Genomic DNA, 26,438 nt, shown 5'->3' on the forward strand with positions numbered 1-26,438 from the left:
CATGGTGAATACATGAACTCTGCTCTCAAGATCTGTAAGGCAAAAAGTGGCTCCATCCAATTAAGCGGGCTTAATTGCCCTGCGTTTATATCACAATTTTTTCATAGTCATATTCATACTTTGTCAACTGGGAGTGGATGTTCTAAATTCAAGCAAGATATGCAAACAAGATACCAAAAAGGAAGGAAGGGATGGGACGAGAGAAAACTAAGTGGGACTCCTCTTTCCCACAGAGCTGCAGTGGTGACCGTCTGCTATGATCTGCCTTCTGAGATCAAAGCAGGATTGGTGTGGGGCATTGCTGTTTGCACTGCACACCTTGATGCTCTGGCGAGTTAGGCAAGAAGTATAAACGTAGTCCCAGAACACAGGCAAAGCGGAGCCTGACTGGGAAGGGTTAATAGCATAAGGGTTAGCTAATTGTGAAAAGATATTTGGAATTTAGGAGGAAAACGAAAAGTTTAAAGTACCCTTTCAACACAGTTGCTTTTTCTTTTCTCCTTTTCTAGGGCAAGACTTTGGCTAGTTGAGGAGGCCGACCCTGGCTGTCTTAATAGTCTCCATAAAGACCTTCTAGCTCGTTTGGAATGTTTTTGCCGCCGCTAGTGCACATGAAAAGGAAGGGGAAACCCTGCTGCATGTTTTCACAGGAAAGTACTTTCACGTTGCTACAACCAGGCATTTACAAGAAGGATTTAAAAGGGGAGAAAACTCTTAAAATATCAAAATGTTGAGCTTTTGTGTTTCCACCACATGGGACATTCCTGGATACTGGAACCCCTAAAGGGTGAGTGGTCCTGCAGCCCTTTCAGAATTGTGTGTTCTTTTGTTGAAGAAAAAGGCGAGTCCATATTCCTGGGATCTCAGAGGGTGAAGAAAATGTTTCCTTTGTAATGCTTAGCTTACGCACCCCTCAGGGATGGGGGTGGGGTGCACTTCCCTCCTCCAAACTGACTTTAGCTGCATTACCTGGAACTGGGCGCCTGCACCACAGGGTAGCTCAAACAAGCGGTTCTAAGTGGACTTGTACTCTCACTGCAGAGCAGGATCACGGGAATGGGGGAAGGGCGGGGGCGGGGCGTGTCTCTCAGCCTAAGAAATGACCCAGTATTCAACTTTTCCGCAATTCTGCTGGCCTACCTGCACCAAGACACCCATATAACAAGAGGGGCCAATGCCTAACTCCATCCCAGCAGCGGAACCCTGCTTCCTCCAGGCTCCCTTAAGTTAGAGTCCAAGGCCTAGTCTTCCAATCAACCACTTTCCACCTCCTCGCAGCTGGAGACCAAATACCGAAGACTAGCTCTGTAGCCAAACCTTAAAAAAATGTCTTAAAGAAAGGTACCCCAGAATTGGCCAGAAAGGGGTCTCGGCACGACCCTATGAGGGGTCAGGCCCATTCTGGACACTAGAATGTTTTACTTCCAATTGAACTTACTTCCTGGGAGTCCCTTAGGGCCTTGCAGCGGTGCAGAGGTTAGGAAAGATGTCCCAAGTTCTATTGCATCCTCCACAGGGCTTGAGTTCTGAGGCACCAGATTCCCTCTGTAAGCCCCAAATTAGTCTGTGGAGGAGAAGTTCTCTTTTGAAGAACCGTTTAAGTTGTCTCAGGTGGTAAAATTCCCATTAAAGGGGCTCTTCATTTTGAACACAATCCTCAGGCCATGAACTAGGAAGAGGGACTCCGTGTGCTTAAACCTCTTTATTTACCTGCAGTTGTTTTTCCCTACAATAAATGCAAGCTCCTTTGACTTTATAAGGCCAGTTTTAATCTTATTTGGCTTTACCTGTGTACTTTTGTTGTTACTATACTAATGTTTGAAAAGGGAATTTCTTTTAGCTAAACTTGAATTGTTTCGCGATCTGTAAGGAAACATCACAGCTGCCTGGAACACCCTACTGGAAGGATTCAAAACATCATTATCAGCCACCACCACCCCCAGCCCCCGTACCTTTGTGCAGCCCTGGTTGGCCCAACTTTGACTTGTCACTATAAACAACTGTGTACCTAAAAACACAGCAGTCTGGGAGACAGAACCTGCTCAGTTTTTTTTTTTTTAATGGGATCTAAAATGAGAGTTTTGTTTCTTAATACCAGCTGACCCTCAGATATGATTAGTCCTTGCGTTTTTACGATCTTTATACTGCTGAAAATTTTCTAACTTCCTATATTACTGAAAAACACCAGAGTTAGAATTCAGTGGCATTCTAATCCTAGTGTCCCTCATGGGGGAGTGAGAAAAGGGAAGAGGGAGAGAAAGTGGGAGAAGGGGAGAGAGATTGGTTGAGGGTTGTATTTCTTAAGTTTTCATTTTTTTTTAATGTCACATTTTTGACAGCGATTCTTTGAATTGCAATATGTCATCTTTGGAAACTAGTGAAGTATCCAAAATTTAGAGAGAGATCTGCAGGCTTGGTCTCTTTGTTATACCTTTGGAGGTACAGTCCGCCAATTCTTGAAATCAGTTCCATCAACTAGCAGTTCCCAATTTAAAATGCATTTGGAAAATTAACTAAAAAGTTCATAGTTGAGTGATTTTCATTTAGTTAATTTAATTTAGAGAAGAAAACGTTTAAATTAGCCACGTTGTCCCAAGCCTGCTCTCTCACACAAAGCATCCTGAAATATATAACATAGTGGAGAGGGCTGTAAGTTATATCCCCCATCTAATGGCGTTTGCAGCCCTGTAACTGGAGAGAAGTCCACACGCATGACAAGGAGAGTTGCTTGCAGGCTATGTTCCTCCCAAACATTGGAGTTGTGTGAAGATCCGCATGCATGTGATTTATGCATATGTAATTCTTATACTTCATATATGTTTAGACACACGCGTCTTTTTTTTAAAAATGTTTATGCTGTTAGTCACTTAAAGAGTATCAAAATAAATCCTGCTTTGGCTCCCATGATCTCTCAGGTATTCCTAAACACTGATGAGCAAAACTCTTTCTATGGAAAATGAAGAACTACCCATTCAAAGGAGAGAATGGAAAGGGGAACTCGATTTGTTCTCATTTGTTTATCGCTGGCCGGTCCCCCCACTCTGCAAATTCATTTGAATAGCTTTCAAGCCGGAAAATGGAAACGCGGCTCCTGCCCTCTATTTCAGCGGCGGCGGCAGCGTCCTGGCAACAGCGCAATTTTCTATCATCAAGGATAAATGGCATCGAACAGAACATTCTGATAAAAAAAAAAAAAAGGAAAGAAAGAAAGAACGAAAAAAAAAGCTTCAGCCAAGGAGTCCATGATTGCTGGCCTTCCTGTCTGTCATCCCTTTACAAAATCCTCTAGCAAACCTGAGCGGCATGCTGTCAGAGCTAATAACGTCTGCTGAAGGGGGCGGCGGGGGCACACAGTCTTCCCTGTACAATGTTCCCATTTATTAAATCGAGTGCTTATTTTAAAATTGCAAATATCTTTGTTTGGTTCAGTGAAAATTAAAACCAAGATGTAGGAAGTTACATGATGCAACAATTATTTGTGTAATATCAGAGACTCAAATCCCTATCTCGCCCGTCTGGTGAAAGTTGGGTGAGGGGGAAGGGGGATTCAGGAGCAGGAGGTTCCTGGTAGAAAACCACAAATCCGTTGGCTTTGCAGGTAAGCCTAGTGTCACTGACTGCTGGAGGAAAGCTACCTGCATCTACCAGAAAAAAAGGAGCTGAGAGGCCCGGAGCGCGTGTGGGCGCGGTCCAAGTCACCACGCTGCTGCAGGTCTGCCAGCTCCCTCAGAAGCCTTAAGAGTTCCCCAAAAAACGCTTCGAATGCACTGGTGGCTGTTCCTCGCTTACAGAGGTGCCTTTCTGAAAAAGACCATTCCCCTACTCCAGGCGTGGAATCTCTGAAAGTCTTTGAGACTCCGTTGAGGGGTCTTGGACAGCCCGGGTGGCATTTATTAAGATGCCGGGAACATAGGGGCTAAGAGCATCATTCATGTACCCATAAGGGGGCCGCTGACTCCAGATAGGCCTCTTTGCAGCTCCAGCTCTGCTTGCAGGGAGTGCGTTTGGCTGGTGACCACCCATAGTGCTTGTCCAGTTCTTGGCCCATAATGCCCTGTGCTTTGAACTTAAATCAACATTGCCTGGGAGGCTAGAGAGGGGGTTAGGCGGCAGTGGTTTCAGGCTGAAGAGTAATAGTTTTGACATCCTTCTGTCAGATCGATCCATTGGGAGGTGGAGTGTGTGTGTGTGTGTGTGTGTGTGTGTGTGTGTGTGTGTTCATATGTTTAAGCTCACTGAATGGGGAGAGATATAAAGAAAGGGCCCTACAACTAACAGGGATGTAAGTTTTCATATCCTTTAAAGCCAATCAAAAGAAAAGGAATGTTAATGGAAAGAAATACAGTGAATCAGAAAATTTAAGAGGCCTTTGACGAAGTTCAAGCTCGAGAGGGCAAAGCAGGAAGGAGAGCGGAGAGATGAGTGAGCAGCCCCCGGAGGCTGGGAATCTTAGAAGCAGGCGCTGGTGGGGAAACCTTTGTTTAACGAGGAAGCACAATTATTGCGCATCTGGAAGTCTTGGTCGCAGCTACGGAAGTGAGAACTGGAGGGACCCAATGCGCATGCTTTAGGATTTGCATGCAAAGGTATTCACGTGAGCCAACTCTTGCCGCAGCCCTCGGGCTCCCACCAATAGAATCCCGCTTTTCCTAAGCCTGGGGTCACATTGACATCTCATTTCCCCCACAATAGGCCTTTAAAACCCACTCTAAAAAAATAAAGAGTGTTTTAGTATTGATCCTCTTGTTGGTAGTGAGGATCTCCGTGGGAGGCACATTTTAGAACTATAAATACGTTTACTACAAGCAAAGGGTTAAAGTATTCAGAATTTGAGGAAAAAGTTAAAATCAGAAGAGAGGAGGCATTTCAGGAGACTGATGGAAAGCCTGAGATAACTGTCTTTCTTGGCTGGGGCTTAGACTGTGGATGCCTCATCTGTCCTGTGGAAACTCATATCCCCTTAACTGACCAATGAGTCTCACGAAGACAGAATCATTACCTGTGTGCCTGTCTGTCTTGGAAAAGGAGCTCAAAACCCACTGGTTCCCCAACCCTCTCCCCAGTCACACATGGTAACCAGGGAACTAGGAAGCTGAAACACCTGTGTTCCATGTCTCACCTTTGCCCAGACACCAAAGAGGTCTGTGGGCTGAGCCCCATATGTTAGTTTTCACATCTGTGAAATGGGGCTAATTACAGAAAGACAGAGGACTAGGAAGGTGGTTAAGTGGCATGATTTCCACCCTGTCTGGGCCTCTCCTGACCGCTTCCAAGCCTGGAATGATGAGGTTGATTTCTGGGTTGATTCCCACAGAAGGGGTGGCCCAGCTGGGAAACATTACTACCCACCCCTTCTGCACACCAAAGGTGCTGCCTGCCCTGGCTGCAGACCTCGCTGGCCATTAGGAACCATCTTTCTCATCTTCTTCTCACTGTATTGTCCTTCCAGAATTTGCTGCCTAAAATGGGTCTCCAACACTTCTAAGAGGATTCATACCCCATGACAAGAAAACTACTCCTTCTTAAGGCTGCAATAAAACAGGTGGGGATTATTACTTACAGCTTCCCCTTTCTGCCCAACTCGCAACTTTAAACATAGGATTAAGCTCTAAGTGGACTTGGTCAGGTAGCCAGGATTGCATGCTCAGCTCACACCGCGTGAGTCTTAAAACAAGGCCAGCAGTGCCTCTGATCTTCCCAGCCATAATTAAGGCCTTCAACTATAACATGCCTTAAAAACAGTGTGACAGAACTAAAGGATGACCACAACCCTTCCAAATGTGCTGTACAGAAAGATGACTTGAGGTCTTACCTGTCCACAGAAATCCAATAGTATTTGGCATGGGGCCACTGTCATCCGCATTATAGCATATATCATTCAATAGAGATGTCCATTTTCAAAGAAGGAAAGATCAACTCAGTCTTCAGAAATGCTTTCTTGCAACTTCTAGCCACAATAACCACCTTTTCCATGATCATGCTTTGCACTTGGCTTTGCAAAATATTAAGCTTTCTTGATAAATCAGACCAATAAAAGCAGAGCGCTAACTTCAGCCACAGAAAGCTAGGGTTCAGTTAAAGGCCTAGCATGTGTGCTACAACCCTACCCTAAAGCATTCCTTGAAGACTTTGGGTTTGGGGTGTTCTTCTTATAAAAAGACTTACATCTCTGCTTTAGGAATAAGAAAAGAATAGTGTGTTTGAAATGAAATATAGGGAAAGAAGAAGAGCCTATCATCTAATCAGTTATTCTACTGCTACCAATTGAAGCACAGCCCTGTTTCCCAGTGCTAAGGGTGGCTGGGATAAAGGAGATTTTTCTAGTATTTCAAGGATAATTAAACCAACACAAGCCTCAAACCCACAGGCTAGCCTCTTTCTAAGGTAGACTTTCACATCAGCAGGTTAGGCATCTGGAGAGGAACACTCAAGGCGTGGGCTCCAGCTCAGAACCAGAAACCCACAGGCTGGCCTCTTTTTAAGGTAGACTTTCACATCAGCAGGTTGGGCATTTGGAGAGGAACACTGAAGGCATGGGCTCCAGCTCAGAACCAGAAACCCAGCATCAGCACAGCTTTGCTATTTCCTGGGACCTCCCCTAACCTCAGAGCCCTACAAAATCTCCTTGTGTCAGATTTGTGGACCCCAAATACCTACAGATTCTTTCCTATCCGCTGCAGAGCTAGACAGAAGGGGCACAGAGAGCAGAGAGGAGAAAGGAGAAGAGAGATTTCCTTCCCACGAGGAGCTAACCTTCTCTGATCTAATCAGTTCCTAAAGATTTGTTGAGTGCAGTTACTTAAAAATGCAGCACTATTCGGTGTTTCTTCTGTGAGGATTCTGAGGGCTGTGCCCATTAATCAGTGAGACAGACAAAGCTCTAGACTTCTGGTTTGGGGTCATCACAAGCAGAGTACTATGGGAGATTCCTTCTCTCTAGTATGGGTCAGCAGGACTAAGTAAGATAGGGGCCTCTCAAAGGTCTTCCCTCTGGGGAAGGGAACAGTTCTCCTTGGGAGTTTGTTGACCCTAGGGCGGGCCACCTTGACCTTCCCTCTGGAGTTATTCTAAGAACTTTAAAGGCTCTCTCTCTCTCTCTCTCTCTCTCTCTCTCTCTCTCTCTCTCTCTCTGTGTGTGTGTGTGTGTGTGTGTGTGTGTGTGTGTGTGTATGTCTGTCTGTCTGTCTGTCTTCTAAACTAGGGTAAAAAAGTAGATACTCCATTCAGTTCCATTATAGACTCTAGAGTTGACAGGCCCTTGGGCAGGTAACCAGCCAAGCAGAGTGTTGTCCCGACAGGCCAGGCCAGGCCCGTGTTTTCAAACAACTTGAATTATAGACTATATCTTGAATATGAATTAGCCTTCCGTGCTGGTGTGACTTTGCTTTGAAACTCAACTTGTCAAAGTATGGTTTTAATTAAAAGTCTTCCGGCCTGGAAAGATTATATGTTTTGTAAAATATATCCTACCATGAAATTTACTTCCACAATCTGAAATTAGGTTCCTTGTAAATGTTTTCACAAAAAGAAAAAAAGAAGAAAGAAACAGGAGGGACGGGTGTGAGAGAGAATAGTACAGTTTAAACGCTCTGTGTTCCTTTAAGATGTCCAGCCTGTGACCATCTGTCACCCTGACAGGTAGCCAACCTTGTCTGTCCGGAGCTGGGGCAAGGCCTGTAGTTCAGCACCAGCTAGTAACCCGAAGCTGCCCTGGCAGGTGAGACCCATGCAGCTTTAGCAGTTGGAGACAATTCAGCAGACAGACAAGTTAATCCCGCGCTGATTTGTTTCTGATCCATCCACAGAATGCCGGATAGCCCCCTAGGCTGCTGTGGGCTACAGACACCTGCCTCCCTGCCCATCCCCAATTTAGGATGCTGATAGAAGACGTGGGGTTTGAGACAGGATTCGGTAGAATTCAAGACAACGCACATCTTGAAATTAAGAACTCCCAGCTAAAACATCGACCATCCTGGCAGTGTCCGAACTGCCCCAGCAGCGTGTGTGTGTGTGTGTGTGTGTGTGTGTGTGTGTGTGTGAAGGGACGATGCCTCCTCTCCTCTCAGGATGCATCTTGCTATTCAAGGACAGAATTAAGATCTGGGTCCCCATAGAATTCTTCCCCCACCCCACCCCCCGCTAACAACTCTCTGTGGAACCAGTCAATTCTGACGGGATCCGTTGGATTTGAGAGTAAAACTTGGCGTGCACGAAGTGGATGTGATGAGGAGCACAAGGGAGGGGTGCACAGATCCTTTCTTCCAAGTAATTGGTACCCAAGAACCAAAGGCGGGGGAGGGGGTGACGCGGTAGGGAGAGTTATTTACCACCCTCCACCTGAAATAAGCAAGACCAATAACGCGCCTGGCTTTTCGCCCTGTTTACTCTCTCCGCGTTCAGTGATTGGCAAAGCAGGCCCTAAAGGCAAAGGCAATAATTGCGCTGCTCTCCTTCCTAGGAAAGTGTGTAGGCATTTGAAGTGTACTAAAAATAAACGAAGGAGTGAGAAAATGAAAAGGGGACAGAGTGACAATTTGCAGCAATTAAAGCGTCTGCGCGCTGTTGCCTGAGAAACAGGGACCCACAGAGGTTTTTGTTTTCCCAGGCCTGATGATGTGAATAACTTGTTAGGGAATTTGCGACCCAGGTTTGCACTGGCGTGCGCTTGCAAATGTGCGTCAAGAAGCCTGTGCTATGTCCCGATCTTTGGGAGGAGGGGGGGTGGGGAGCTTCGGGCTGTTTCTGAGCCCCTAAAAGCCCCTTCAGCTTCAGGAAAGAGCTGATCAAGTTCTCCATCCCAGTTTTCCCACTCCGGACCTGTTTCAAGTGAGTGCCTCCCCATTAGCGCTCGGGCTCTTCTGGGAAGAACTTTAAGCAAGTCTTCAGCTCTGAGGTGTCTAACCTTAGAGGGGAAAAACATCGCAAAGCTACCATCTACTCCACAACCACGTGAAAAGCGAGGGATGGGAGGTGGGGTTGGGAAGGGAGGGAGAGGGGGCGGCCAGCCAAATCAAAGCTTGGGAGACATTTTGACAGCGTGCTTGAAATATTACCCTTAATTTTTGGAAGATTTTCAAGAAGTGAGGCGCGGGGGGGAGGGGGGGTTGGTGTGAGAGCCAGGACTTTCTCTTGTCTGCCACTCAGGCGGCCAGAGAGGGCTCCAACCTCCAGCACACGCAGAAAAACACACTGAGAAATTGCTTCAAGATACAGTAGGGCTCTCTTTCTTCCCTACCCCCTCATCTCTCGAGCGCCAACAACTTCGCAGAGACTGGGGGAGGCCTTGGGTGTCAGAAGCTGTGCATTGCCCCTTGAGATCAGAGGGTTAGCCCCAGGCAGTGAGCCCCCCCCCCCCGCCCCCCGGGCCTGGCTCCTGCGGCCCAGTCTAGAGACCAAACTTGGCCCCCTTGTTGATCAACACCCGCCTCTAACCCCTACCCCACCTCCAACTAAAGGGGGAGGGAGGGGCGCCACTGCCTAAATCCACCCTAGCTGGCTTCAATGAAAGCTGGCAAATCCGGCGAGTCTCGCAGAAAATTTATTCGACCCTAATTCAATTTTAAAGCGGATTTTTACTATTAAAAATGCTGCCGAGCAACACATTGAATTAATCTGACTGTACGGTTTTAATTACAGTGAGGGTTTCTCTACAAATCTGTACAAGACAGTGGCTGGCTCTCCGAGGATCCCAGCCTGCTGAATTCCATTATCCAGCCCCTGGCTTCCCGCAGACGCCGGCGCGTGGGAGCCAGCTGCGGGCGCGGGCTTTCAGCCTTCTCGGCTCCTGCCCCTCGCCCCTTCCTTTACCCCAGACCCACAGATAGCGCGGGATGCCAGCCTGACTGCTTGGGACTGCTCGACTGGCATCCTGAATTGCTACCCGTGCTTTTTTCATTGCTGGGCCCAACACTTTTGGGTTTCACAGTCTTGTCATTAAAGAATAGCTTGTTTTGTTCGAGAAAGGTGCCCTTTGTAATTTTTGGATGAGTTTTTCTATTACGACCTTATGGAAGTGGTCAGTGTCATGCCGAGTGTATGAGAGGGAAGCCGGAATCCGAAAAAGGGTCGTTGCGTAGCTAAAGGAGCTTTACTTTGGCAGGTCTAGCCCACCCACCTCCACCCCACCCCCTCATTCCAAGAGTAAATACACATCTCTGCGGGCCTGCAAACAGGACTGCCTTTGTTAGTTTTAATTTTGTTGATTTGTTGTAAAACTAACATTAAAGTGCTACGGTACCTAACGAACAAGAAAACTTGCAAATCAGGCATAACAACAGGAGCAGGTTCATGCTCATCCTCTTTTGCCCAACCCTATTCTTAACCCAAAAATAAAATAAATAATAAATAAATAAATAAATCTATTCTCTGCCTTCCACTGACGGCAAAGTCAAATGCTGTCTTGACAAAGAGACGCGATCTCTTAGAGAATTTAGGAGAGTCAAGGGCTTTGAGGCTTCCAGGGAAGGAGCCTCACCTGATGACGTGAGGATGGCAAGCAACATTTTTGCGCATAAAATTATTGAAAACAACACATGAAAAATATTTCAGCCCCAGGGTAGAAATGGGCCAAGCTTCCTCGCCCTCCACTTGAGTAGAGGTAATCTGCCTCTGAACAAAAGAAAAGAGAACTGGTACAGTAGCAACCCAAAGGCTTGTTTTTTTTTTTTTTTTTAATTCAACTGCAGCTCCCAAAGGCTGGCAAATCTGTGATCCTCTAGGGAAAGAAAGTTTTATTTAAAAAGGAGTAATGAATTGTCTTCCCATTTATTGAAATGTTCCAAAAATAAGAAATAAGTTGTCAGATAAATAAGAAGATCATACAAGAAAATATGGATGTTGGAAGGTGGCCAGATAAGAACATGCCTCTCTTTCTCACTAGTGGAAAAGGTCTTCACTTACAGTTTTGCTTCCATTATAACAAGAGGATGCTTTTCATGCAGGTTCCCCTGAAGAGCTGTGCCAAGCCTGGTTCACTCTTCATACAGAGCCACTTGCTATGACTTTATTATTGTTACTGCTGACGAAGAGATGAAAGAATTAAACAGGAGATGCTTCCAGGCATTTCGGAAGACACTGGGCAGCTATATTAACTCCTTATTAAGCCTAAAAATAGCCTGCCATTTCCTGTTGATGCTCAGTCCCTGCCACTCCAGAGCTGCGCTTACCCTTCCTTGGTCAGGGGTCCTGTTTTTCAAAGGCAGTTAATGAAAGCTGGGTTCTAAGGCTCCTTCCCAGCTTCATTTGCTCTGCTTCACTTCCCAGCAGGGCAAATATGGGGCTGAGAGGTGAGCCTTGGTCCAGACTACATACTGAAAATACAAACATCTGCATTTACCATGTTTACAACTTAACTGTTTAAGTAAGCATTATAGAGTTCTTCCACCCTCTTCTCCCTTGGGCTGAGGAAAAACATGCTTATGTATTAGGAACTGGGGTCCAATGTTTGCTGAAGGAGACAAGCCAAAGACTGAAAGAGGAGGAAGGGATGGAGGAAGAGAAAGGGAAGAAAGGTAGGCAAACAGGTTTTCATGCACAACCCAAAACCAAGAGGTGGGGAACAAAACTATTCTCTACCTTGCTGTTGGTCAGTTCTCTCCAGGAAGAAAGTTTTGAGTGCAAACACACCAAGAAATGAGCCAAGGAGCTGGGAGGTGACACTGAGTTTGAGGACCAAGTTAAGACCAAGAAATCTCAGATTTAAAAAGGCTACAACAGAAGCCTCTAGGTTGAGACTGCTTAGTTGATATTCTTCAGTCAGACACTTTTGAAAACCCTGATGAAACTTCCTGGAGATCAGTCCCGGGTTGTGGTTTCCCAGGTGCCCATTCTTGGAACCCAGGAAAGGTATATGTCCCCAAACTTTACTGACTCTTCCTTCTGGGCATATAATAGACAAGCCCACTTTTAAATTCAGTATGGGGGAACCTAGGGGAGGAAGATACTAACATAGGCACTTCAGTTTCATTGCTAGAGAAAAAAAACAACAAAGTCTCAGCATTTTCTTGCCTAGGTTGGTCCTGTGGGTTTCTCCTGAAGGTGCCATCATTAGGCTGGGTCAACAAATGGGAAGGGGTGGTTTTCTCTTCTACCCTGGAGCTTTTACGGGTGTGTGTTTTGGGGGAGGGAAGAAGGTTCCTGGGCTCTAGAGTATCAGGCATCCTTTCCTTACACACACACCATTCACACACACACACACACACACACACACACACACACACAGGAGAGAGAGAGAGAGAGAGAGAGAGAGAGAGAGAGAGAGAGAGAGAGAGAGAGNGAGAGAGAGAGAGAGAGAGAGAGAGAGAGAGAGAGAGAGAGAGAGAGAGAGAAATTTTTATGTTGAATGAGGAAAAGAACTAGCAGGAATTTTTTTCCAATGTCTCCTATTGAGAAGGGGGTTCTTAATGTGGCTATGTAAATCAACACCGAGTTATTTCTTTGAATTCAAAGGCCATTTATCCAGGTCTAATTTCTTTAGAAACAACGTGATAACTGAGCCCAACTTAGCAACCAAACCCAGCCAAGTCCTGGATGGTTTGAATGTACTACCACAGCCCCCACCGAGCCTGCAAACCTTTCTGGGAGATCCAGGCATTCTCAGTCCCGCACTTGTATGCAAACATCATTCAGAACTAAACTGGGGCCATTCTCAGACCCAATGAGCCCACTCCTACAATCTACCCCCGCGAGATAAAAGCGGGAGGTGTTCCGAGGGCAGCGTGCTAGTTTTTCTTTCTACTTAATGTGGACATCAGCGATATAAGCAGCGATATAAAATCTCAACACCTCAACACCTTAAAAAGTGAACTGCAGTCTAGGCCTCCAATTCCCCCTTTTTAAAACTTTAATGAATATGATTCTTATCTTAAAGTAACAGGCTCTAAAAACCCCCTTAGTCCTCCAGATTTCTAAGTTTACTTGTATTTTGAATGATAAAGGGTTCGTGGCCCTACTCGCCCTTCTTCCCCTCCCACTGGCAAGAGTTGGCGAGGTTCCCCAGAGGGCTAAACAAAGAGGGAAAAGCCTGCACCGCGCGGGAGGCGCCGGGGCCGAGAGCCCCTGAGGAGTGCGACTTTTTTTGCAAAGCTCTGAAAAGCCCCAAGTTTTGCCTCTAGTCAAAGGGCTGGCAGCAGGTTGCACTACTGTAAAGTAGGGCTAACTTCTAGTGCCCGCTTCGCAGTTTATCTAAGCTGCCCCAGACACCAGGTGAGGACTAGGAAAGGAACTGCCCAACTTCAGTTGGAGCAACGCGACTAGGGCTCCAGAAAGTCGTGTGTGAGGAACGTCGGTGGGAGAGGCCACACCGTGGCAGGCACAAGCCGCCCACCCTTGGGCCACAGGACTTTTTAGTCCTCTATTCCCTGAACTGGTGGAAAGTCCTACTATTCTACCCCGAATGAGCACACCGAGACCGCTGCCCAGTTTGGTGAGATCCCTTGCTCGCTGCCCTCGCCCAGCCGAGCCTGGGGCACCCAGCAAACCTCACCATACACAACTAACCCTCTAGATAGATGCACACTTGCACCCCAGAAACACAATGAAGGGATTTTATTATCCTCTACCAACGAAGGAAGGGATAAGTGCCCAAACAGGACACGAGAAGAGACAATTCCAGGCTGCCTGGCTTCCTCACACTTGAAACAAACCAGGGGGAAATCCTTTTGCAAACAGACGTTGAGTGCCTAGGATCTGGAGCTTAAGGGGTGAGAGAACATTTCCCGGCCCCACCACCTTCATCCCGCTCCAGAAACTATCAAAGTTGCTGGGAGTCAACCGGCAAAGCACTGCACCTGCGCGCGTTCAGGACAGACACAGAAAGGCGAACCGGAGAAACGCCTTCACCGTGTTAACAGCAAGCTGCAGGGTAAAGAGTAATAAAACTGCCATGTCTACCTGCTGGCTTTGAGGACATTACGAGCTGGGCGCGCAGCCCGGGTGCACCACCAGCGGTGGGGAGGGGGGGTGTGCTTCCCTTTCCCTGACTTCCCTTTCTGCACCCCAGTGCATCTTTCATTTTCCTAGATGTTGTTTTAATTCACTGACGATATGTAAACGCATGGATCGCGTTACAGGTTCGCGTGTTAAGCTGCACCTCCTGTTAAAAGGAAAGGAACAAGGGATGCCACTTAAAAATGAATTCAGAGTTACTGAACCGGCTCCCGGGACTCAAGAAGTTAAGCGTAGCGGGCTGGTCAAAGAAAGACCGAGCAAATGTGTAGCTGCCTGCGAAACTATGGAGAAAACTGGCGGACTACGAGCCTCGACTCCTTTGATAAAATTAAAGAAAAAAAGAATAGAAAAGAAAAAGGCAAACTTGCCTGCGGGCGCTTGGAGACCCCGGGCGGGTGGCTAGAAAAATCAATTAGCATAAGCTGCTGTAGGCGACTCCGGTGCAACCTGGAAATTTAGCGGTTCGGTCGGCTACCACCCTTTTCTGGAATTCCAGTAGCAAGCAGCGCCACTAAAATTTCTATTTTAGGGTTTTTGGGGTCGTGTAGCTTATGGGCTAAAGACGGAGTAAGGTGCAAAGATGTACCAGTAGTTTTTCCAAAAAGACGACCTCGTTCCTCCATCCTCCAGACATCCCTACACAGGGTTGCTACATTTCTCCTTGTAACCAAAACCTTTCAGCTAGTTCCCAGAGCCCACCGAAAGTGGGCACCGAGCCCGGGGGGTAAGGTGGGGTTCTCAGATTTTGCCCACTCAAACTCTGATCGCCTGGGCTCCCGGAGCCTACCTGCGGTCCCGGGGCCGGATCCCGGTGCGGCCTGGCTTGCCCTTCTCCGAGCCTAGAGTTGGATCGGGTTCTCCTACCTGGTGGCTGGGCCTGAGCGTGGCTGCCTGAGCTCCGCTGTCCCTGCTCCGCAGCTTGGACCTAAGTGAGTCTGGAGACCCGAGGGAGAAAGGCTAAATCCGTAGCCCTGAGCTGCTCCAAACTTAATGTCTTTCCCCAGTCCATCTTTGAAACAGAAGTGGTTCTACCACCTGGATGTGCGGATATAAACCCCCTTGCAAATAATAAATGGATTAATAATAACAAGGTATGAAGTTCTTTTTATAGAAAAAAAGGAGAGAATTGAAACTAAATGCGGCAGTTAGACAACCATTTTGATAAGAGGATAATTGAGGCGACACTGGTGTATAATTAGAGGATAATTTATGCTATATCCACTTTTATTCCACCTCCCAAAATAAACCCAGTCCATAATCATTACAGGCAAATTGTTCTGAATTTTATAGCAGCAATTTGAACAAAGTACTGCAGTTAATCATGGGAGATTTTTGTGTATTCCTGATTAGAACTCTAATTGCCTCCTTCCAGAAAGTAAAAATAACTGTAAAACGACTCTATTTTTATCATTAACAATGTTGACAATAAAATAAAATCAATTGGAATTGTAATCGAGAGACAAATTTAGGACGAAGGCACTTTTCCTTGGGTAGTTTATATTGTAATCAAGATTTGCCAAACCACTAACCGCATGTATCATTTGCATATATTTGAAAGCATTACAGTAGCTTCTGTTTTCAATAGGAAAAAATACATTACTGTCAGCCCTCCAACGACTCGCTTTCAGAGCAGACTGCTGTGCTCTGGGCTGGGAGGTGTCCCTCCTCCCTGGGGGGTGTCAATCTATAGGACATAGGACCTACAACAGCAGGAATCGCGCCAGAACAAGGTCTGAGTTTTCATTCTTTACTACCCCCCATGAGATGGAGCCCAGATGTGGGGTCCTTCTTCCCTCTAAGGTTTCAATAAAGAACTTCTAGAAAAACCCACCGTGAAAAGGCGCTCCCCTGGGAGTAGAATAGGATTGGGATCCAGAGGGGGGGACGGTCAAGTGAGAGGGGGTCTGGCTTTAAATGCTAGGGCCACTGCTTCTGAACACAGGCAGCCTGAAAGGGTGCAAGTGAATCGAAAGAGATGAGCTTTCAGCCAGGCTGTTCCAAGCCTCCAATCCTGGAAACAAGGGTTCCAGGATCTGGGCTTGGAGATTCGACGGGATTCGTCCTCCTCCCTCCACCGCTGCTCCCCTTTAGTTCCAGGCGGACCCAGGTTGCAGCTCTGGGCTGAGATTGTAGTTGCTTAAGGTAGGCGAAGAACTCCGCGAGCAGCGCACACACCAGTAGAAGCGGTGCGCCTGTGACGTCAGGGGGCGACTGACCAATAGGGAGGCGCTGCCCTTTGGAGACAAACCATTCGACTCGTGGCGTCTGCATCAAGTCTGAAAGCAGACGCGCAACTTTCGCAGAATCCACCTTAAAATCTCTGCCTTAAACTGCACCAGCCCCCAAAATATCCAAGGGGGGAAAGCAAGGGGGGGGAGAAGAGAGCAGATTCCCCCCTCCCCCCTCCTCTCCCATCCCTCCCCCTTCCTCCTCCCTTTGGGTTAACAAGGCCCTGCTCACTATATCTCTTTATATTAAATATATATATATTAGAGAAGAGCAAGGAAGAGAATCACCTCCGCCCCCTCCTTTTTAAATTTTTTTTAAAAATTTTTTTGCAAGGATTCCGAGAGCTAAGGTGGCTGCAAAGGGGAGAGCGGCGCGAGCCAAGTGGGGGAGGGTGGAGGAAACCCGGGAGAAGGCTTTCTCCAGCCCCCAAAGTTTTGATGATGACCATGACTACGATGGCTGACGGCTTGGAAGGCCAGGACTCGTCCAAATCCGCCTTCATGGAGTTCGGGCAGCAGCAGCAGCAACAACAACAGCAGCAGCAGCAGCAACAGCAGCAGCAACAGCAGCAGCCGCCGCCGCCGCCACCGCCGCCACCGCCACAGCCGCACTCGCAGCAGACCTCCCCGGCCATGGCAGGCGCGCATTACCCTCTGCACTGCTTGCACTCGGCCGCGGCGGCGGCGGCGGCGGCCGGCTCCCATCATCACCACCACCAGCACCACCACCACGGCTCGCCCTACGCGTCGGGCGGAGGCAACTCCTACAACCACCGATCTCTCGCCGCCTACCCCTACATGAGCCACTCGCAGCACAGCCCTTACCTCCAGTCCTACCACAACAGCAGCGCGGCCGCCCAGACGCGCGGGGACGACACAGGTGAGAGGCCGCTTAGGCAGCAAGCTTCTCCCGCCTCCCCACTGCCTCCCACCCCTCCCTCCCCGCTCACTTCCTCCACGCCGGGCCTCTGCCGGCCCCCTCCAGCGGGCGGCCCTGCGCGCCCCCAGCCGGGCCCCGGTCGCCTGGCGCCTGCCTGCCGGCTTCTCCCAGCCGGGCCCCTTCCCGCCGCGGTGGACCCCTGGTTGGCTGACCCTGCGGCCAGCCTAGCTTCCCTGCCTCCTGCGCGAGCGCTTCCCACTGCGCCCCCGGGCTGTGCGCTTGTCTTGCTCTAAGGTCCCTTACTGCGCCATCCAGCCACGGGCTCTGCGCGCCCTCTGCCTTGTTCCTTCCCTTTCGCTGTATCCCGCGTTTGTCAAGACTAGGGAGATTTTGGGGCTCGGACTGAAGAGCTAGTTAGGTTGCCCACCCCACACTGGGCAAGCAGGGGCCTACTTTGCGTGGGGCACCTGGGGCGCCTTAGTGACTTGTAACGAAGCTGTTGCGGCCGATAGATTCATTTAAACTAATGACTATTGGGCTTTTTCTTACCGCTGTGCGCTTTGAGGTGTCCCCTGCCCCCATCCTGACCCGGCCCCCTCTCTCTGGGTTTTCGATAGTACTTTGGCTGCTCCTTTGTTCTTGGGGGCGAAGCAGAAGGCCTGGGGTTGATAGCTCTCTGTTGTCCGGAGAGCTGCAGCCTGCCCTGGGGCTGCTCTGAGCCGCTGATTGTGTTCTGTTTCTGGGTTTTGATCCACGCGAGCAGAATCATTTCGAACATACGGAAGGGACTTAAAGCTTGCAGTGACAAAAAACCAAGTGACACAAAACCAAGTGGGCACGCAAACACCTGGGTGGCTCAGATACAGCTTCAGGCATTGTAAAAAGCCAGGCCAAGAAGCCGCTCTCGGCCCAGAGAGCAGAAGCCTCGCGGAGCCGCGGACTCCGGAAAGCCGCCGGCGCTGTCTCCGCTGCTGCGGAGTGCCGCTTTTATGCAGCGGGCTTCCGAGACTCGACCACCACCAGGCATTGTTAGGCCTAGAGGCTCGATCAGAGGGAAACTTCCAAAGCCTCTGGGGACACACGGTCACAGTGGACCCAGGGAGTTCCGGGTATGGTGGGGATACTACGAGGAACCCTTTTTAAGTTTGGGAGAACTCCTTGCAGGCCTTGTCACATGAAGGGAGAAGGCAGCAGTGACCTCACGGGTGACCGCTCCTCTGTGTCATTTGCTTACAGATCAACAAAAAACTACAGTGATTGAAAACGGGGAAATCAGGTTCAACGGAAAGGGGAAAAAGATTCGGAAGCCTCGGACCATTTATTCCAGCCTGCAGCTCCAGGCTTTAAACCATCGCTTCCAGCAGACTCAATACCTGGCCCTTCCCGAGAGAGCCGAACTGGCAGCTTCCTTAGGACTGACACAAACACAGGTAATTCCCGAGAAGCCCGAGTATCCCTGAAATGCTGGCCCTGCTTGCCAATCGTGCAGAGAGCACATCAGGAGGAATTCTTGGCCTAGTCAACCAAGGATGCAAGGAGCTAAATGACAAATGCTTATGTTCCGGTTGCGCATTTTCACGGGATCACACAGTTTGGAACAAATGACATGGTATTGGATACTGGATTGGATTTGCATATACACCAACCCTCTGCGACTCCAGCCGAGCCTAGCATCTTTCGGTGAACAAAAGCATAGCTCAATCAAATCCGATTTCAGAGCATAATAACATGACACAAAACAATTGTGTGTGTGTGTGTGAAAGAGAGAGAGAGAGAGAGAGAGAGAGAGAGAGAGAGAGAGAGAGAGAGAGAGGAGAGAGAGTGAGTTGGGGGTTGCCAGCTAGTAAGCAAAATAAGGACATTTCTTAAGGACCTTCTTGTGACCCCTGGAGAGCTAATAAGAATTTCAACTCATTGACATAGGAAGGAAACTTAAGAGCTGAGACAAGCAGCAAGTTAACTAGACACATTTTCCAGTAGCTTTATAAAGGCATCTGTGTGAAGCCATTCCCTCCAGGATGGGTAAGCTAGGGATTTTTGAAGATTGCTTTAAGCTCAGTGATTACATCACCCTGATACCAAATAGTACAGGTTGGGGGTACTTCACTATAGTCTAGAACTTGACAGAATAGAAACACAAAGAGAATATTCCCCCAATTATGGCCTGGGACACCACAAATAATAGTCCTGGTCACTTGAGATATGTGCTGGACGGCTCAGACTTCACAGAAAGGAGCCTAAAGGTGACTAGATTAGGCTGCGCTCTCAAACCATCAGTTAAACCTACTGCTTAGGCTGGAGAGGCCTACTATGTGCTTAGGCTGGAGAGGCCTACTATGACATTCATCACCTTCATGTAGCAAGGTCTTCAGGTCTTACAAGACAGTTGCCCAGACTGTCAGCAAGCCACTTCCCTACGCTCTTTCCCATCAGCCCGATCTCTAGTGCCATGGTACCACTGAAAATATTTGAGGTTTCCTATGATACTCTAGATACTCCATGACTCTTATTCTTGGAAAAACAGATTCAGGAATTTCAAAGGTAAAGCTGCTTCGTACATTTTCTTTCATCAAAAAAAATTTGGGTTGTTGTCCTAAATGAGCTGCCAACACAGACTTCTGATTCACATGTGGTTTTCAGAGGCCTTTGACTTCTAGTAGCTATCCAATCATGTGATGATTGATGACCTCTGTTTGCTTAAGTAACATACTAGGTAGGGAATGGGGGATGGTGCATGTCTTAATCCCTGCAGGCCTGGGAAGATATTCACGTCTGGAGAAAGATATCTCAGTCAGATTCCGTGGCACAGGTATGATCAAGCGATTTGCTTGTGAAAGGCAGCCTTTAATCAATTCATAGTCATTTTGCTACTTGGGTATGCATAGCATTGCGAGTTTGGGGGTTATTAAATATGAAACTAAATAATTGGAGGAGGCAAATTCAGTTGTAAGATTTTGACCCAAAATCTACTTCACTTCAATGTCCATAAAATTTTGGTCCACCAATCTCATTTGATTTATTTGTAATTTTATGTTGATACTTTAAAGCCCAGGCTAGGATTCAACCCAAGAATCACAAGAACTGTAGGTATCACAGCAAGATAAGAGTAGGCCTATAGTAGAGAAATGGAGAGGGCTGTAAAGAGGTGAAGGGGTTGCTTTTTGGAATTGCAATGGTTTTGTTGTTTATTTTTATATTGCTTCTTGAGCCTAGGACGCTAATCGAAGGCACCGGTTTGATGTTTATCTGGCCTAATGATTGCTGCATTTCTTGCAGGTGAAGATATGGTTTCAGAATAAACGCTCTAAGTTTAAGAAATTGCTGAAGCAGGGCAGTAACCCCCATGAGAGTGACCCTCTCCCAGGTTCAGCAGCCCTGTCACCTCGCTCGCCAGCACTTCCTCCAGTGTGGGACGTTTCTGCCTCCACCAAGGGCGTTAGTATGCCCCCCAACAGCTACATGCCTGGCTACTCGCCCTGGTATTCCTCACCACACCAGGACACCATGCAGAGACCACAAATGATGTGACTTGCTGAGTGGATGGCCTCCGGGACTTCCCAGAGAAGCTCTGAGAACCCAGGACTCACCTGCATCTGCCAAACAGCCTAAGTGACAAGCTCAGAGGAACTGTCCCTGGGATCTGGGTCTCTCCTCTCTTCTCTCTCTCTCTCTCTCTCTCTCTCTCTCTCTCTCTCTCTGTCTCTCTCTCTCTCTCTCTCTCCTTCCTACTCTCTTTCCTTCCTCCTTTTATTTTTTCCACCCCTTTTATCTTTTTGTCCTTCCTTTCCCCATTCCCTCCCTTTCTGCAATCGCCTCTCTTCAGTAACTTAATAAGTCTTTAATAAGTAACTTTGCATCTGACAGAGAGAGAGAGAGAGAGAGAGAGAGAGAGAGAGAGAGAGAGAGAAGTTTTTGTCCAGTGTTCTGGAAACCCATCACTGTAAGGATATTTTCCCTCACACCTTGGGATCCAGGCCTCGGGCCTCCTTTTTGGGACTCAACATCAAAATGACTTTTTTTTTTAAATAGACATTCTACACCCGCAGAACAATCTGCACAAAAACATGGCAGCATTTTTACTTGTTTAATGTGTTTAAGACATTATGTGATGAAAGACAAGGATTTTGGACTCCTGAATTTTTATTTACAAATCCAAGACTGAGAGAAAAAGGAGAAGAAGAAGAAGAAGAAGAAGAAGAAGAAGAAGAAGAAGAAGAAGAAGAAGAAGAAGCCCCAGTATCCCTTCTCTAAAGAAAGAAGAGAAATTGGCTGTGAAATTAGAACGTTGCACAAAGGAAACGCTGCATGTCTTACCTAAATGCAATGACCTGGATCAATGATTCAACTAAATACAAACAGTAACAGCAACAAGAAAGATGCTCTTTGCATAACCCACCTCTAAACTCTGAATCAAGAAAGACCAAGGAAACAACCAAAATCACCATTCTATTGCTTTGACACCTCTCCTAGGTGAATAGTGGCATTCACTAAGCTAATAGGGACCTTTATATCAAGAAACATTTCTGTATATATTGTTGAATTTTAGTTGTATATATACTTTGTATGTTTTTGTCTTCTTTCATATATGGAGTAAAAGCCACAAAATGTTGGGAGTGTCCTCTGTTTCTCCAAGTGTCCCTATCCCTTCATTGTTCCTCCTTTTCATATATATGTATATGTATGTATATATATATATATATTCACCTCTCCTAAAACAATTTCTGATTCCTAATATGGGGTGCTCTATACAGACTTAGCAAGTGCCTGAAGAGATGTCAGTTTGCACCACAAGCCTTTGTCTTAGGAACCTTAACAAGAGCCGTGCATGTTTTCCCCCCATTTAATTTTGTTGTGATTCGTATACACTTTTGTATTTTTTAAACATTATTATAACGTATTCCCAGGCTAACGTCTAGACATCCAGGCACTTCCAGTACTGTATCTGAATATTATTCTTCCCCCTTTCCCAGACAAAATAGTACAGCTATATTGGCCTTTGGAAGCAGAAAAAAATAAATAAACAAATTGGTTAATTAAAAAGAGGAAAGAATAACAAACCCAGAAAGCAAAGTGCACAATTTTGATTACTTAATGTTGAAAACCCACTGCCAGCTAGCGAGGTAGGAAAAATGTGCTGTCCTGGGAGAAACGCATCCTTCCGATCTCGTGGAAAGCAAAGAAATAATGGAAAGGAAAAGTCCTTTCGTCATACAAGCAGGAAGCCCCATACTGTGAGAATTAATGGCTACAGACCTGGGCATCCTTCAAATTATGAACCTTGAAACCACTGAGCCATTTATCAGAAGTCAATAGAGATACTCAGAGTGCTCCATATAATGACAGCGACATACAGTCGTGCAAAAGGACAGTCACTATAATTAGACACAAGGCAAAGACTACTTACCAATATACCCGTTCCTTTTTTTGTTGAGCAACTTCCACACTCAGTCAGTCTTCAGAATGGTTTAAAACCGATCAGTCTTGTCATTTTCTAGCATTCCCATTGTTACATTAGGAAAAATGTTTTCTTTTCTTTTTTCCCCCTTCCTACTGTGAAACTTTGGGTTCGTAGCTCCCCAGGATCAATTCTGAACAAAGCCTCCAGCTGCAGTGCCATCCAATTTGAAGCAGACATTGGGGACAATTTAAGGTTTTTATCCACAAGAAGGTTTTTTTCCATTCTCTTAAATGCAGCCATAATTAGAGTAATTTTTCATGTAGCCCGCTGATTACAGCGTTTTTACCGTCAAAGATAATTACCTGTAATTTTCTTCCACTTTTAATACTAAAAAGCCATCTTTATTTAGATTCAGGAACAGGAAAGGCGAAACAAAAGAGGGAAATTATTCTGTTATTCATACACAAATTGCAGAGACGTAGGACCTAAAATTGAAAATTAACCAAAATTATAATGCTGAAAAGAATGGAAGAGGCTGCAGAAGTACAGCTGGTAGTGGGGCTTTGCTGAATTATTCAAATTATGTCAGAGAGAAAGCTACCATATATCCAAACCAACACTAATTTTTTTTTCCTTAAAAAAATTTACCAAATATATGCCAAACCACTGTGAGTGTGTGGAATTCTGAAACCCGGCCAATGTATGTTACTATGATGGAGGCTGGTGATGGTATTTCTTCACCCCATCTCTGTCTCTTAACATCAGCTGAATCATGTAAGTTCTAGGAGATAGGCCCCCTGGAACTCTCCATAGAGCTGGGCTCCCCCTGGATCCCCTGAACTTCAAGGGTTAATATTTTCTCTTTGAAAATGTATTGACCCCCTAGGAAACTGATTCCCTGAGGGAGGGATTGGTAGGAGGGGCGTGGGTGAAAGGCGTTGCCAGTTGAGGTGTCTACTGCGCCTCCCCACGTTCAGACTTCCTCCTAGGCGATAGAGTTTAAGTTCCAAAGCCCGGTTCTGACCATACTAAGGGGTGGGGTGGGGTGCGGAGCTGAGCTATTGGGTAAGGGTATAGGAGAGTGACAATTTCTCCTCCTCACGGATAAATAAGCACCTCCTTATCTTTGGATTAGGCTTAGTGCAAAGGTTCTTGCCACGGTAGAAAGCTTTTCTCCGCAGGGTGGGGAAGTCAGACATTGTGGGCTCCTGCACTAAACATTTCTAGCTGCTTATAAAACCTACAGGATCAGGAAACAGCGTCATCTGCAGATAGAGCAGCGCAGCTTTTTGCTAGTGTCTTCCTTGGTACATAGATTAGACTGCTTCCTTGGCTGCTTGTATCGGTTCTGTGTCTCAACCAATTATGCCCCTCTAACCCTAACATTTGGATTCAGCAGGTCCAAGATCTCGATACTTTCCCCTCCCCCATCACACACACACACACACACACACACACACACACACACACACACACACCACGGCTCTAAAGAAAGGCCCTAAGGAACAGCCTTGAAGGGCCTCAGATGCCAGTTAATCTACAAACTTCCCCCAGCTGGAAAGAAGATGTTCCAAGGGGCTGCAGAGTCCAGTGATTCGGGGACACCTGCGTCTGCTAACACGCATCTGCATACCTGACTGCAAAGAAGCAAGCCACACAGCCAGTTCCGTCTGATCTCTTGATACCTCAAAACCTAAAATCACAGCCGCATGTAAAAGTAAAAACCTCATTATATTTACCTAAGCAATTGTAAGTAACAATTTTCTGATAGATTTTAGCTTGGACTCTCAGGCTCCTTCCTTGCCTCCCAGAAACCTGGTCTTTTCCTAGTCTCCAGTCACAAACTACACCAAACCCATCAGCAGCACAGAAGCAAGACAGGCAAATCAGGTTCTTAAGGATCCCATTTTCACCAGATCAACTCTGTTACTGTTAAAGGAAAATCAAAGGTCAGAACCAAAGCCTAGAAAACAAAGTTGCAGTTCAAGGAAATCACAGCAACACATTACGTACATCATGGAGAGTATGAGGTGAGAAATAGAAAACCCGTGCCTAGAAGTACGCCAGAAATAAAAACTTACCCCAGTGAGTATCTCTTAAGCAATGATCAGGGTCTAGAAATCTATACTGAGCCGAAGCACAGGAGAGTATTTTTCTGAGTCTCAGGGCAGAAGCTCTGTGTCTATATTCTTGGTTGAGTGAGCACATCCAGGTGTGAAATTGTTTGCACACCCCAGCACCTCTTATATTGCCAGCAAAATTAGCTGTTATTACTGTCACTGTTTAGTGATGGTTAGCGTGATACAAAAAAAAAAAAAAAGCTGCTGTAATCAAGACCTGGCGCATCTTTGCAAATTACAGATAATTGTAAACGTCCAGATTATGATAATAGCATCCTAATCCAGCCTGCAATATAATTATTACAGAGTGTTACATCTGAAACTGTCCAGTAGGGCTAATTCAGCCATTATTTAGACCCTATTTTTTGCACTGCAAATGGGTTGCTGAGTTGAAAATGTACGATTGTAATTTCACGGGGCACTCAATGAGTAATGGTATAGGAAGAGGAATACAAAAGTGAAATGTGAACAGTAGCGATCAAATCAAACCCTGAAGGACAAAAGACTGTTTGATTCATATGGAAAAAGAAGAGCCAGAATTAAGAAAATAGCAAATCAGCGGTCTGAAGTATTATGTGTCCAAGTCTTGAGCAGTGTGGAGCTGATGCATTTGCAGGGGCTGCGGGCTGCTGACTGCCTGCCTGCAGCTTCAAGCAACGTTTCTCCTTCTCCTCCTCCTTCTTTTTCTTTTTAAAGTGCTCCCGTCTTTCTTCCCTCTACCAGAGCGTTTCCCTACATTTAAAGGTGTCCCTCCCCCACAGCCCCTCCCCCACAGCAAAGAACATTTGTCAATTTCGCCATTGTTTCCACCAAAGTCACCTCAGAACACGCCTGTCACTTGTTATGAACATATTTTTAAATGAATTTCCAATTGCTCTTGTCATCAGAGCAAAATGCTCTGGCTGCTTGGGAAGTGTTTGTCCTCGACTCCATCTCTGCTTTCTTTCACAAAGGAGAAGCTGGAGCGTATCTGCGAGGACATTAGCTGAACATGTATTAGTTGGTGTTAATTAAATAGAGCCAACTGGGAAGCTGCCATATTCAGTTGGTTTGGCTATTTGCTTTAATTTTGTCATTAACTTTATTAATTAAAACCTCCCCAAGTCAATCACTCTGGCTGCCTGAGTCACAATATGCCGGTTGGGCAAGGTTCCTCACCTTCCAACAGACTAGAAAGGGGTGGGAAGATCAGAGGGCTGGAGAGGGACAGAAAGCGTGTTCCTGGTCCCTGAGGATTCGATGGCTTCCAGTAGGATAACCTCTGCTCTAGTAGAGACTTTTCTGGTCTAATTCTGGTGGAACACCCCTGTCAGGGACACTGGCAAACCTTGTATCCCAAGGACTTCAGCTTCCCTCTGCTGTGCGCAGACTTTCCTGGGCCTCTTTTCAAGTCTTTAGGCCAATTGTGTCTCCCTCCGCCCAACAACACCTTAGAGACCCGAGCGCTGCCCAGCCTGGGCCACCCTGCGGGGTGGCAAGCAGGCTCCCTACCTCCTGGGAATATAAGGGCAATAATGAAATGTCCCCTGTTTAGTGACCCCTGTTTACAGATGAAAGTTGAGTCCATACCCTGCCTCCCCACACCTCACCCCTGCGCCCCCTCTTTCCCACCTCGCAAATGGCAAGTGGCAGAAATAGTTCTAGGATGGCAATAAGCATCCAGCGACAGTTCCTGTTTTCACACCTTTCAAGACAAAAATGCTTTAAAATAAATCATAGCTTGGGAAGTGTTTACCATCCTTCACTCCCACCTACTTCTTTAAAAAAAAAATACAGCAGACTGGCTATGATGGATTCCATAGAGAGTTGTTACTGAAACCAGAAGAGAGAGAGAGAGAGAGAGAGAGAGAGAGAGAGAGAGAGAG

At 46.8% G+C, this 26,438-nt stretch overlaps 1 protein-coding gene and 1 long non-coding RNA gene across 2 annotated transcripts in view; one reads left to right on the forward strand and one right to left on the reverse strand.

Moving 5' to 3' along the window:
• LOC126513763 (uncharacterized) overlaps nt 1-14,987 on the reverse strand; it is a 38,429-nt gene extending 23,442 nt beyond the window's left edge. The window contains exon 1 of the long non-coding RNA XR_007595429.1: nt 14,735-14,987. This is a non-coding gene — a long non-coding RNA (uncharacterized lncRNA). The remainder of the gene's footprint in view (nt 1-14,734) is intronic.
• Nucleotides 14,988-16,232: 1,245 nt separating this feature from the next.
• On the forward strand, nt 16,233-21,664 carry Dlx6 (distal-less homeobox 6). Its single transcript, XM_050162261.1, has 3 exons — nt 16,233-17,055; nt 18,292-18,485; nt 20,332-21,664. Exons 1-3 carry the CDS (start codon nt 16,614-16,616, stop codon nt 20,581-20,583), a joined length of 888 nt encoding a protein of 295 aa, XP_050018218.1. The 5' UTR covers nt 16,233-16,613; the 3' UTR covers nt 20,584-21,664.
• The last annotated feature ends 4,774 nt before the right edge of the window (nt 21,665-26,438 follow it).

The sequence above is a fragment of the Alexandromys fortis genome, unplaced genomic scaffold (genome assembly GCF_014885135.2).
Source record: "Alexandromys fortis isolate MF-2015 unplaced genomic scaffold, M_Fortis_MF-2015_v1.1 scaffold_110, whole genome shotgun sequence".
Lineage (NCBI taxonomy): Eukaryota > Metazoa > Chordata > Mammalia > Rodentia > Cricetidae > Alexandromys > Alexandromys fortis.